Source organism: Anomaloglossus baeobatrachus, chromosome 6, assembly GCF_048569485.1.
Source record: "Anomaloglossus baeobatrachus isolate aAnoBae1 chromosome 6, aAnoBae1.hap1, whole genome shotgun sequence".
Lineage (NCBI taxonomy): Eukaryota > Metazoa > Chordata > Amphibia > Anura > Aromobatidae > Anomaloglossus > Anomaloglossus baeobatrachus.
This window is the reverse complement of record NC_134358.1, coordinates 554,573,794-554,588,161: the sequence shown is the minus strand read 5'-3', so window position 1 is coordinate 554,588,161 and position 14,368 is coordinate 554,573,794. Positions and strand designations below refer to the sequence as shown.

Below are 14,368 nucleotides of genomic sequence, written 5' to 3'. Positions count from 1 at the left end.
TCTCTAAGGTACTCTGTGTCCCCATGGGGACTGTGCAGGGAGCACCTTCTTCCCGGACGCTGCAGCAGCTGCTGATTTGAGAAGACCGGCGGACTTCCGCGCCGACCGCGCCTGCTTGTCGGCCACGGTCTTAAATTTAGTCCCCGGCTTCATCGCGGCCTAGTAGCAAAAATCCCGCCCCCGGGCCTGCCTGTCAGGGGTAAGGGCGGGACTGCCGACCTGACGTCGGATGTGAGGGCCGGAGCATCCTGTATGTTTCCTCCCCCCTCACTGATCACTGTGGGGACCCCAGATTCCCGCACTTTCCTAGCGCCGCCCACGGCTCCACTCCTCCCCTGAGAGCTCCGGCAGCCATTTTTTGGCATTCTGCCGGTGAAGGATTATCAGGAAAGAGCTCTGCAACGCTGGGAGACCTAAGGCAGGGAATCTGGAGGACACACACTCCGCTTTTTAGCGGTCGGTAAGCCACACCGGTCACCCGGTGCTGGTCCCCCTAGGGTGCCGGAATAGATACGTATTTATATATATATATATTTCTGTTCGGTCGGGCTGTATACCCTTTCCCATATACCCTCAGTGATCACTCTCCTAGGAGAGAACAACATGTCGTCCACAAGGAGCAAAGGTGCTAAGGCACAGGGTTTTTTTGCGGCCTGTACCTCTTGTGGGGCTATGTTACCTGCGGGTTCCACCTACCCTCACTGTGAGCAATGCTCGACCCCTGTTTCGCTTGCTCAGCCGGAGCCTCGGTCACTAGTGGGCCCCTCGGCTCAGGCAGACCCTCCTGCTTCCCCTGTCCAGGCGGCAGGGACAGAGTTCGCCTCTTTTGCTGAGAAACTCTCTGAGTCACTTTCACAATCCAATGCTCAGTCTATGGATAAATGGTCTGCGAAGCTGCTAGAGGCTTTGCAGTCCAGACCGGTCCTTACACAGGCCCCGGCCCCTGTTGGATCGTCGCCTCCAGGCCCCTCTCGGTCCGCGCCGCAGCGCGCTCCCAGGTTGGGCCCTAGGTCTCACGTGGAGGACTCCTGCCCGGACCACAGTCCTAGACAGGCTAAGCGGGCTCGCTGGGAATCTTCCCCGACTTCTTCACGCTGCTCGGGTTCCCAGCTTGAGGACTCTCTGGAGGACGAGGCGGACGTCGCAGCTCAGGGCTCTGACGTCGCCCTTAACCTTGATACACCTGAAGGGGACGCCTTAGTGAATGATCTTATCTCGTCCATTAACCAGGTGTTGGATCTCTCTCCCCCGCCTCCTACTGTAGAGGAGTCGGCGTCTCAGCAGGAGAAACACCAGTTTAGGTTCCCCAAACGTACACGTAGTGCGTTTTTCGATCACTCTAACTTCAGAGATGCTGTCCAGAAGCCCAGAGCGGTTCCCGACAAGCGCTTTACTAAGCGCCTCACTGACACGCGTTACCCCTTCCCCTCTGACGTAGTTAAGGGTTGGGCTCAATGTCCCAAGGTGGATCCTCCAGTCTCTAGATTGGCGGCTAGATCTGTGGTATCGGTTGCAGATGGCTCATCACTAAAAGATGCCACTGACAGGCAGATAGAGCTCCTGGTGAAATCCATCTATGAAGCCACGGGCGCGTCTTTTGCCCCGGCTTTTGCAGCCGTGTGGGCACTCCAAGCTATCTCAGCTTGTCTGGCTGAGATTAATGCGGTCACACGTAATTCTGCTCCGCAGGTTGCGTCTTTGACTTCTCAGGCGTCAGCTTTTTCTTCCTACGCCATGAACGCAGTTCTAGACTCTGCTAGCCGTACAGCTGTGGCATCCGCTAACTCTGTGGCAGTCCGCAGGGCCATGTGGCTGCGCGAAGGGAAGGCAGACTCGGCCTCCAAGAGGTTCTTAACCGGTTTGCCGTTTTCTGGCGAACGATTGGATGAGATTATTAAGGAATCCAAGGGAAAGGACTCCTCCTTACCCCAGTCCAAACCTAAGAGACCTCAGCAACGAAAAATACAATCAAGGTTTCGGTCCTTTCGTCCCTCCGCCAAGCCCCAATCCTCTTCGTCCAGCAGGCCGGAGAAAGGCCAGAGGAACTCCTATGCGTGGCGGTCCAAGTCACGCCCCCAAAAGGCCGCAGGAGGCACTGCCTCCAAGGCGGCCTCCTCATGACTCTCGGCATCCCCGAACCGCATCCTCGGTCGGTGGCAGGCTCTCCCGCTTTTGCGACACCTGGTGGCCACATGTTCAAGACCGATGGGTGAGAGACATTCTGTCTCACGGTTACAGGATAGAGTTCAGCTCTCGTCCTCCGACTCGTTTCTTCAGAACCTCTCCGTCCCCCGCTCGGGCCGACACACTTTTTCAGGCAGTGGACGCTCTGAAGACAGAAGGAGTTGTGATCCCCGTTCCCCCTCAGGAACGTGGTCGCGGCTTTTACTCCAACTTGTTCGTGGTGCCAAAGAAGGACGGATCATTCCGTCCCGTTCTGGACCTCAAACTACTCAACAGACATGTGAGCACCAGAAGGTTTTGGATGGAATCTCTCCGCTCGGTCATCGCCTCAATGTCACAAGGAGACTTCCTAGCATCTATCGACATCAAGGATGCTTATCTCCACGTGCCGATCGCACCCGAACATCAACGCTTCTTGCGTTTCGCCATCGGGGACGAACACCTTCAGTTTGTGGCACTGCCTTTCGGCCTGGCGACAGCCCCACGAGTGTTCACCAAAGTCATGGCATCCGTCGTGGCGGTCCTACACTCTCAGGGCCACTCGGTGATTCCCTACTTAGACGATCTCCTAGTCAGGGCACCTTCTCGGGTGGCGTGTCAACACAGCCTTACCGTCGCTCTGGCGACTCTCCAGCAGTTCGGGTGGATCATCAACTTCCCAAAATCCAAGTTGACACCGACCCAATCACTGACTTACCTCGGGATGGAGTTTCATACACAGTCAGCGGTAGTCAAGCTACCGCTGGACAAACAGCTTTCTCTGCAGGCAGGGGTGCAATCTCTTCTTCGGGGTCAGTCACACCCCTTGAGGCGCCTCATGCACTTCCTGGGGAAGATGGTGGCAGCGATGGAGGCAGTGCCGTTCGCGCAATTCCATCTACGGCCACTCCAATGGGACATTCTCCGCAAATGGGACAGGAGGTCGACTTCCCTCGACAGGAACGTCTCTTTCCCTTGCAACCATGACGTCTCTTCAGTGGTGGCTCCTTCCCAATTCTCTATCGCAAGGAAAATCCTTCCTACCCCCAACCTGGGCTGTGGTCACCACGGACGCGAGCCTGTCAGGGTGGGGAGCGGTTTTTCTCCACCACAGGGCTCAGGGAACCTGGACTCCGATAGAGTCTTCCCTTCAGATCAATGTTCTGGAGATAAGGGCAGTATATCTAGCCCTATTGGCTTTCCATCGGTGGCTGGAGGGCAGGCAGATCCGAATCCAGTCGGACAATTCCACTGCCGTCGCCTACATCAACCACCAAGGCGGCACTCGCAGTCGTCAAGCCTTCCAGGAAGTCCGGCGGATTCTGCAGTGGGTGGAAGCCACAGCTTCCACCATCTCCGCAGTTCACATCCCGGGCGTAGAAAACTGGGAAGCAGATTTTCTCAGTCGTCAGGGCATGGACGCGGGGGAATGGTCTCTTCACCCAGACGTGTTTCGAGAGATCTGTCGCCGCTGGGGAACGCCGGACGTCGATTTCATGGCGTCACGGCACAACAACAAAGTCCCGGCATTCATAGCTCGGTCTCAAGATCACAGAGCTCTGGCGGCGGACGCATTAGTTCAGGATTGGTCGCAGTTTCGACTGCCTTATGTGTTTCCTCCTCTGGCGATGCTGCCCAGAGTGTTACGCAAGATCAGGTCCGACTGCTGTCGCGCCATTCTCGTCGCTCCAGATTGGCCGAGGCGGTCTTGGTACCCGGATCTGTGGCATCTCACGGTGGGTCAACCGTGGGCGCTTCCAGACCGCCCAGACTTGCTGTCACAAGGGCCGTTTTTTCATCTGAATTCTGTGGCCCTCAACCTGACTGTGTGGCCATTGAGTCCTGGCTCCTAGCGTCTTCAGGGTTATCTCAGGATGTCATTGCCACTATGAGACAGGCCAGGAAACCAACGTCCGCCAAGATCTATTACAGGTCTTGGCAAATCTTCTTATCCTGGTGCTCTGATAAGGGTTTTCCTCCATGGCCGTTTGCCTTACCCACTTTTCTTTCATTCCTTCAATCCGGAATGGACAAGGGTTTGTCTCTCGGCTCTCTCAAGGGACAAGTATCGGCGCTCTCCGTATTTTTTCAAAAGCGCCTAGCCAGGCTTCCGCAGGTCCGCACGTTCCTGCAGGGAGTTTGCCACATAGTCCCACCTTACAAGCGTCCGCTGGAACCCTGGGACCTTAACAGGGTGCTAACGGCTCTTCAGAAACCACCTTTCGAGCCGCTGCGGGATGTCTCTTTATCACGTCTTTCGCAGAAGGTGGCATTTCTAGTGGCAGTTACATCACTCCGGAGAGTGTCGGAGCTTGCAGCGCTGTCATGCAAAGCCCCCTTCCTGGTCTTTCACCAGGATAAGGTGGTTCTGCGTCCTGTTCCGGAATTTCTCCCTAAGGTGGTGTCCCCTTTTCATCTCAATCAGGATATCTCCTTACCTTCATTTTGCCCTAATCCAATTCACCAATGTGAAAAGGATTTGCACTCCTTAGATCTAGTGAGAGCACTCCGACACTACGTGTCTCGCACGGCGCCCCTGCGTCGTTCAGATGCGCTCTTTGTCCTTGTCGCTGGCCAGCGTAAGGGTTCGCAGGCTTCCAAGTCAACCTTGGCTCGGTGGATCAAGGAACCGATTCTTGAAGCCTACCGTTCTTCTGGGCTTCCGCTTCCTTCAGGGCTGAAAGCCCATTCTACCAGAGCCGTGGGTGCGTCCTGGGCATTGCGGCACCGGGCAACGGCTCAGCAGGTGTGTCCGGCAGCTACCTGGTCTAGTCTGCACACTTTCACGAAACACTATCAGGTGCATACCTATGCTTCGGCAGACGCCAGTCTAGGTAGGCGAGTCCTTCAGGCGGCGGTTGCCCACCTGTAAGAGGGGGCCGTTTCGGCTCTTTTTTATCGAGGTATTCTTTTACCCACCCAGGGACTGCTTTTGGACGTCCCAATTGTCTGGGTCTCCCAATGGAGCGACAAAGAAGAAGGGAATTTTGTTTACTTACCGTAAATTCCTTTTCTTCTAGCTCCTATTGGGAGACCCAGCACCCGCCCCTGTTCCCTTCGGGCTGTTGTTCTTTTGTGTACACATGTTGTTCATGTTGAATTGTTCTTTTGGTTCATGGTTTAAGTTCTCCGAACATCCTTCGGACTGCATTTACCTTAGACCAATTTATAAGTTTCCTCCTTCCTGCTTTTGCACCAAAACTGAGGAGCCCGTGATGCACGGGAGGGTGTATAGGCAGAGGGGAGGGGTTACACTTTTTAACCCCTTAACGACCCATGACGTACTAGATACGTCATGGATCGTGTGCCGGTAAGCCCCGCTCCCTGCCGCCGGCAGGCGGCGGCGAGACGCGCACATATCAGCTGTTATCAACAGCTGATATGTGTGCCTGCTAGCCGCGGGTGGAATCGCTTCCACCCGCGGCCATTAACCCCTTACATTTCGCTGCCAAAGTCTTGGCAGCGATATGTATATGGGCGCCGCCATGACAGTGACTTACCCCGCCCCCACCGGAAGTCACGTGACATGATCTCGTGACTTTCGGCGGTTGCCATGGTAGCACAGGGTCATGTGATGACGCCTGTAGCTAACATGAGTCACTTCCTCTCTATGCCGGAATACAGCCGGCATTGAAAGTGAAGCAGCAAATCTGCAGTTCTCCGCTCTGTAGCTGAGATCTGCAGATAGTGCAGAGCAATCGGATTGCTGATCGCAATAGCCCCCTAGGGGGACTAGTAAAATAAAAAAAAAAAGTAAAAAAAATTTTTTAAAAAATTAAAAAAAAAAAAACCTAAAAGTTCAAATCACCCCCCTTTCACCCCATTGAAAATTAAAGGGTTAAAAAAATAAAAAAATACACACATATTTGGTATCGCCGCGTTCAGAAATGCCCGATCTATCAAAATATAAAATCAATGAATCTGATCAGTAAACGGCGTAGCGGCAAAAAAATTCCAAACTACGTTTTTTGGTCGCCGCAAATTTTGCGCAAAATGCAATAACAGGCGATCCAAACGTAGCATCTGCGCAAAAATTGTACCGTTAAGAACGTCAGGTCGAGACGCAAAAAATAAGCCATCACTGAGCCTCAGATCCTGAAAAATGAGAACGCTACGGGTTTTGGAAAATGGCGCAAAACGTGCGCCACGTTTTTTGGACAAGCTTGTGAATTTTTTTTTAACCCCTTAGATACAAGTAAACCTATACATGTTTGGTGTCTACAAACTCGCACCGACCTGAGGCATCATACCCACACATCAGTTTTACCATATAGTGAACACGGTGAATAAAATATCCCAAAAACTATTGTACAATCCCACTTTTTTTGCAATTTTTCCGCACTTGGAATTTTTTTGCCGTTTTCCAGTACACTATATGGTAAAACTTATGGTTTCATTTAAAAGTACAACTCGTCCCGCAAAAAACAAGCCCTCATATGGCAAGATTGATGGAAAAATAAAAAAGTTACGCCTCTCGGAAGAAGGGGAGCAAAAAACAAAAACGCAAAAACGGAAAGTGCCCGGGGGCTGAAGGGGTTAAAGTGTAATACTTTGTGTGGCCTCCGGAGGCAGAAGCTATACACCCAATTGTCTGGGTCTCCCAATAGGAGCTAGAAGAAAATGAATTTACAGTAAGTAAACAAAATTCCCTTTGTTCGGTCCCTGCAGAAATTTCTGCAGCGATTTGAACGCAACGTGGGCACATAGCCTTAGACCCTGTACCCACGCTGCATATTTTGACACGGATTTTGACGCAGATTTTCAGAAATCTGCATGTCCATTGTGAAGCCAGCAAAGTCTATGAGAATTCAGAAGTGCTGTGCCCACGTTGCTTATTTTTCCCTTGCGTATTTGGTGCAGATTTCTTTTTTTCTGCACCAAATCTGCACCAAATACGCAAGGGAAAAATAAGCAATGTGGGCACAGCACTTCTGAATTCTCACAGACTTTGCTGGCTTCACAATGGACAGGCAGATTTCTGAAAATACGCGTCACAACTACACAGCGTGGGCACTGGGCCTTAGTGCATTCTGCTGGCAGCAATAGAAAGGACAACACAGAGGCTACAGAAGGCAAGCGGGGCAAAATTTATAGTGAAACCCAATTACAAAAATGAATTCTTGCCCAAAATAAATGCATTTAAGTGATAAAAAGCTGGCCGTTAATTAACGTGCAGTCTTATGAGACGCCATGGATCTGTGTTACTGTCTCTGGCTCATCCTCCTGCTGATCTAAAGACCAAAGAGGAGCAAGTGCAAGAAGGTAAAGCCGGCCACAAACTAGGGATTTTGGATGTTTTCTAAAGGACGAGACCATTTTCTTCTGTAAATCAAGTTTATTATATCTTCACGGAATACATAACAATAAGGAAAGTTTTCTGCAACAACATAAAGACCCTAGAGGCATCGTATAGTACCATAGTAGCTTAGATCTATAGTAAAAGTTGATCAAATAACAAAAAAATAAACTGCAAAGTGTAAAAGTGTGCATCATTCAATGAAAATTGGACCTGGCCAACATTACCCATTTAAAATAACACAAGAAACTGTAAAATTAGTTAAGAGGCTACGTTGAATAGAGAAGAATAGAACAATCAAAGAGACAAAAAAGAACAGAATAGAGTGAAAGAAAAAGACAAGAAGAAAAAGGTTTCCGTCTGGATCACCACGAGTCATTCTATCCCTAAAGCTTTACTTGCATGGTCTAGTCAAATGATCAGGGTGCCCTACTACCTCAATGGGCTCGAAACCAGGAAATTAATTCCGGAATCTCCAGACCCTGAGGACCCTTTACGAGGAGTACGTAATCTGACCTATCGGATCTTCCATCCTAAATGTATCATAAAGTTCAGACCCTATTCAGCATGGGTTGGGAGCCCCCGATTGCTTCCAATATCTGGGAATCCGTTTCTTTGCTGTTGACAAAAAAATGTCACCGCACAGTCTTTGGGAAGATTCGACGTGAGACCAAACACCCAACTTAACAGGGGTAACACCACGACAAACAAGGGGTACATCGGAGACACTTTAATAATGGTAAGCCCTAGCGCTAGTGAGGGGGAGATGGACATCTCCTTCACTTACCTACCATTGTATCCTGCACTTCTAGGTAGGACCTATACAGGTTCCTCACCTGTCGCTGAGCAGGAACCTGAAACCCAGCATGATCCCACAATAGTGAGGGAAAAAAAGGGGGTTTCAGCTCACCAGTCTGTTGCAGATTCAGCTGGATAGACTCTCCAGGATGGTGCTCAGTAGACAAGGGAGGACTCCGGCACACAACGTCCATGCAGACAAATATTTGTGAGGATTAAAAAAATCATCTTTGATTCCTAGTAGATAAAATACACGGTGAGGATAAAATTTCCTATGATTAACACGTTTCAGACACTGGGTCTTTAGTCATAATCAACAATGTCATCTTGATTATGACTAAAGTCATGATCCTACAATAGCCCTGGCTAGGGAGTGGGTAGGCAAGGATCACTAGTCCTACTGCTGCACTGAAACAACACACCAGGGAAAGAAGAAAATGAAGGGGGAAAACAACAACAAACTGCTACAGTCAGAACCAACACTGCAGCCACCACAGCAACTTCAGGAGAGGGCTCCACTAGCTCCTTTCACCTCTAGGCCAAAAAGTTGACTTATAGAGACAAGCCGGGTCCGCTGTCAGTTTGATGCCTAATTAGGTGATAGTCCGTACATCAATGGAAGGGAAAGGAAGAGCGTAATTATCCCATGTTAACTACGATGAGATGTTTTATAGAATGAATGGGTGCGAGTGAAACAGGATTGCATTGCACCCGCAGCTGCTGCGATTGTTTTCTCGGTCCTTTTAGGGCTGAGAAAAAAAATTGCTCATGGGAGCGGCCCCGTAGAGTAATATTGGTCCGAGTGGAGTGTAAATTATTTCTTTTTTTTTTTTTTTTTTTTTTTTTTTTTATCGCATTCCATTTGCTCCGAATTACTCGCCGTGTGTGCTAGCCCGAAGTCTTAAAAAAGACTCCTGTCTGGCCAAGCATATGTCTCATGTCCTGATTCCCCCTTGACCTCGCTGGTAGCTGTATAAGGTGCCGCCATCTCCACAATGTACTGTACATAGATGCATAGTCCTGCTTCCGTTTATACGCAGACAAGCTTGTGACCGCTCCTCGCACTCTTCCAGGTTGGCCCTAAGAAGCCCTTTATCTCGGCTTTATCAAGAGGTGGAGACCTTCCGCTACCGAGCGATATCCGACTGCTGGCTGACCGTCAATCGCATGGAGCAGGCCAGGACCGAATATCGGGGGGTGCTGCTATGGATGAAGGACGTGTCTCAGGAGCTGGACCCCGATATATACAAGCAGATGGAAAAATTCAGAAAGGTATTGCATCAATCAGTGATTTAAGCAGATGACACATTCTATCCCAATGAATGTTTACATGTGTCTTTCTGCAAGTGCAGGCTGCGCTATTCTAAATCCTGTATATTAACATCATAGTTAGAAAAACCTCGGCAGCTTTCTCCCAGAAACACCAAAGATGTCTGTGAGTGGTGTCTAGTGCTGCAGCTACGCTCCGTTTAACCCCTTCCTTATACATCTGGTGCAGTTGTATGGATCGCCTCAGAATCTGAGCTACTTGCCTTTAGGCGGGCTTTGCACACTACGATATCGCAGGTGCGATGTCGGTGGGGTCAAATTGAAAGTGACGCACATCCGGCATCGCATGCGACATCGCAGTGTGTAAAGCCTAGATGATACGATTAATTAGCGCAAAAGCGTCGTAATCGTATCATCGGTGTGGCGTCGGCGTAATCCATAATTACGCTGACGCGACTGTCCGATGTTGTTCCTCGCTCCTGCGGCAGCACACATCGCAGGAGCAAGGAACATCTCCTACCGGCGTCACCGCGGCTTCCGTAGGTTATGCGGAAGGAAGGAGGTGGGCGGGATGTTTACATCCTGCTCATCTCTGCCCCTCCGCTCCTATTGGCCGCCTGCCGTGTGACGTCGCAGTGACGCCGCACGACCCGCCCCCTTAATAAGGAGGCGGGTCGCCGGCCATAGTGACGGTCGTAGGGCAGGTGAGTGCATGTGAAGCCAGCGTAGCGATAATTTTCTGTTGTGAATGTTAGTTATGTTTTGGCTGCTGGGAGGCTCCCTCTGGTGGCCAGGAATGGTTTGGACTTGGACCAGGTGTGTTGAGCAATGGGTGTTTCCTTTGCTAACTCTCTGCTTATTTAAGTCCTGGTCTGATTGCAGGCTGTTGCCGGATGTCAGTTGTTCTTTGTATCTCTAGCCTGCTTAATCCTGCTTTACACCACATCTACCCCAGATAAGTGCTTGCTCTTTATTTATTGTCTGGTTCTTTTGCTTATCTGGGTTTGTCATTTGTTGTGGTTGGTTTCAGTTTATTTCCTTCCAGGGATTTTCCCCCTCAGTGGATTGTTGAGGAACTCCCTGCAGTTATGTTTGGAGTATAGCTCCTTTGGGTCCATGTGTTTGTGGCTTGTTGAATTTGTTATAATTCTTGTTTTCTGTTCATTGGTATGACAAGGGCACCTGGTATAGGACGGAGTTCAGATCGAGCGATCTGAGGGCCTTTTTGTACTATCAGGAAGTTGGTATTTTGCAGGGTTTTTCTCTGGCCACCATCAGTCCCTTTCCTGTCCTTTCCTATTTTAGTCAGTAGGGCCTCACCTTTTGCTAATCCTATCATCTATCTGTATTGTGTTTTCCTATATCACCGCAGTCTTTGAATGTGGGGGGCTTGCTATTCTTGTCTATTTTCTGAGGCAGAGAGTTATTCATCTTTCCTACCTTTAGGATAGTTAGTTCTCCGGCTGGGTTCGCGGTGCACAGGATGTTAGTTCACCCCTCGGCTACTTCTAGTTGTGATGGTTAGTAAGGGGATGGCGGCCAGATTAGTTGCCAATGCTCTTGTCACCTTTTTGCCAATGATGTGTGGTGATCTTCCATGGTTCCGGATCATAACAGTACGTCCGGCCAACAAATGTAAAGGGTACTCTTAAGAAGGAAAAAAAAAAAGCTGCTGAGAAAATGTTTTTGTTTTTTTTTTGGTGTTTTTCCTCTTCTTCTTTGGGTTCTGTGGAAGATTCCTTTTGTCTAGCATGGATGAATTGGGTGAGCGTGTTGCTCAGCTTGATGCTAAGGTTCGTCGTATAGAGTCTTATCTTGCACAGACTCCCCTTGCAGAGCCTAAGATTCCCGTTCCTGAATTTTTTTCGGGAGATAGGGCAAGATTTTTGAGCTTCAAAAATAATTGTAAATTATTTTTTGACCTGCGCCCTAAGTCCTCAGGGAATCCCGTACAGCAGGGTAAGATTGTCATCTCCTTGCTGCGTGGTGACCCTCAGGACTGGGCCTTCTCTTTAGCGTCTGATGATCCGATTCTCAATGATGTGGACTCCTTTTTTCAGGCCTTGGGATTATTATATGACGAACCCAATATTGTGGACCAAACAGAAAAGGTCTTGTTGTCCTTAACTCAGGGTTTGGATTCTGCAGAAACGTATTGTCAGAAATTTCGTAAGTGGGCGGTCCTTACCAAATGGAATGATGATGCGCTTGCGGCTCTTTTTCGGAAGGTGTTGCTGATTCTGTGAAGGATGTAATGGTAGGATTTCCCGTCCCTTCTGGTCTTGATGCCTCTATGACCTTGGCCATTCAGATTGATAGGCGTTTACGTGAGCGCAGGAAGATACCTGCTGGTTTTGTGCCTGTGGAACAGCCTTTGGAGCCTATGGAGTGTGATAGGGTCCTTTCTAATGCTAGTCGGCAGGGGTTCAGACGGAAGAATAGACTGTGCTTCTATTGTGGAGACGCTTCTCATAACATCTCTGTCTGCCCTAAACGTGAAAGGAGATTGGCTACTTCTGTTACTGTGGGTTCTTTGCAACCAAAGTTTCTTTTGTCTGTCACATTGATTTGCTCATTGTCTTCCTTTTCTGCATTTGCCTTTGTGGACTCAGGGGCAGCGCTCAATTTGATGGATTTTGGGTTTTCTAGGGATTGTGGTTTTCCCATGGTTCCTTTGCAAACTCCTATTCCTTTAAGGGGCATTGATGCTACCCCTTTGGCAGAACATAAACCCCAATTTTGGACCCAGGTTCCTATGAGCGTTCAGTCTCCTAAATTTAAGCCCAGATTTATTGGACCTTATAAGATTTCGGAGATTATTAACCCTGTATCTTTCCGTTTGACTCTGCCTGCGTCATTTAAGATTCACAATGTCTTCCATAAGTACTTGTTGAAGAAACATGTGGAGCCGGCAGTTCCTGCAGCAGCGCCTCCTGACCCTGTTTTCGTACAAGGGGATCTGGAGTATGAGGTTGAAAAAATTCTGGATTCCCGTCGCAGTAGGCGTCAGCTTCAGTACCTTGTGAAATGGAAAGGTTATGGGCAGGAGGATAACTCTTGGGTTGTCGCTTCTGACATTCATGCGGACAGGTTGGTTCGCGCCTTCCATCATGCTCATCCCGAGCGACCCGGTGGCGTTGGTGAGGGTTCGGTGACCCCTCCTCAAGATGGGGGGGGTACTGTTGTGAATGTTAATTATGTTTTGGCTGCTGGGAGGCTCCCTCTGGTGGCCAGGAATGGTTTGGACTTGGATCAGGTGGGTTGTGCAGTGGGTGTTTCCTTTGCTAACTCTCTGCTTATTTAAGTCCTGGTCTGATTGCAGGCTGTTGCCGGATGTCAGTTGTTCTTTGTATCTCCAGCCTGCTTAATCCTGCTCTACACCACATCTACCCCAGATAAGTGCTTGCTCTTTATTTATTGTCTGGTTCTTTTGCTTATCTGGGTTTGTCATTTGCTGTGGTTGGTTTCAGTTTATTTCCTTCCAGGGATTTTCTTCGGCGCTCCATTGGGAGACCCAGACGATTGGGTGTATAGCTACTGCCTCCGGAGGCCACACAAAGCATTACACTAAAAAGTGTAAGGCCCCTCCCCTTCTGGCTATACACCCCCCGTGGGATCACGGGCTGCTCAGTTTTCAAGCTTTGTGCGAAGGAGGTCAGACATCCACGCATAGCTCCACTGTTTAGTCAGCAGTAGCTGCTGACTATATCGGATGGAAGAAAAGAGGGCCCATATAGGGCCCCCAGCATGCTCCCTTCTCACCCCATTCCTATTGGCGGTGTTTGTTAAGGTTGAGGTACCCATTGCGGGTACGGAGGCTGGAGCCCACATGCTGCTTTCCTTCCCCATCCCCCTGAGGGGCTCTGAGGAAGTGGGATCTTACCGGCCCCCAAGCCCTGAGGCCGGGCTCCATCCACAGACCCATGGAACCTGCTGGATACGGAGCGAGGTACCGTTCAGGGACAAGGCCCTGCAACATTCAGGTACTCTGTGTCCCCGTATGGACAGGCCGCGCACACTCCAGACTTGCTGGGTGTGCTAGTGCGCCGGGGACAGTAGCGCTGCGCGCGCGGGTTACAGTCACTGCAGCTTCTCTGAGGGACTTTATGTGTTGGGGACCGCCGCGCCGGCCGCCCCTGGAGCGGCGGCGCGGCTGAGACTTGTGGTGCGCCGGGGACTTCGCGCCGACCGGACGGCGGCGCTTATAAATCTAGTCCCCGGCTTTTGCGGCCTAGCTCCGCTTCGTTCCCGCCCCCACCCTGTCAATCAGGGAAAGGGAGAGACGCTGTTCTATAGTCAGCGCCGAGGGCTGGAGTCTTATTTACATACTCCAGCCCTCTCACTGGGCACAGTGGGACGCAAGTTTCCCGCTTTTCGTCTGAACACACCCAGGGCCCGCCCCTCTCCACAGGACGCCGGCAGCCATTCCTGCATGCAGTCTGGCTGGGGAACGGACACAGGCTCTGGGAGACCCAGACAAGGGATTCGGGCGACCACACACCCGCGTTAAGCGGGCGGTAAGCAGCACATTAGTGCTGGCCCCACTAGTGCCACAGTGTTATATTTGTGTACTTTTTTCTCTGTACCATATATATATATATATTTTGCACTGTAAGGTCGCTTCTTGGCTGTATACCCTATATTGCTCTGAGGAGACAACAACATGTCATCCGCAAAACGCAAGGGTGCCAAGACAAAGGCTGTATACGCTGCTTGTGCCGCTTGTGGGGCTGATCTACCGGCAGGTTCCAATGACCCCCATTGTGGGCAATGTTCGGTCCCTGTGCCACTTCGTCAGCCGGAGTCTATGGTGGTAGTGGCCCAGGCAGAGTCACCGGTGAA

General features: G+C 50.3%; 1 protein-coding gene across 9 annotated transcripts in view; it reads left to right on the top strand.

Annotated features, from left to right (window-relative positions):
• The window catches only part of ICA1 (islet cell autoantigen 1), a 337,463-nt gene that overhangs the window by 257,908 nt on the left and 65,187 nt on the right, over window positions 1–14,368 (top strand). For all 9 annotated transcript variants that reach the window (XM_075315699.1, XM_075315705.1, XM_075315703.1 and 6 more), the window contains one exon: window positions 9,331–9,529. In XM_075315699.1, the coding sequence (XP_075171814.1) occupies window positions 9,331–9,529 (199 nt within the window). The remainder of the gene's footprint in view (window positions 1–9,330; window positions 9,530–14,368) is intronic.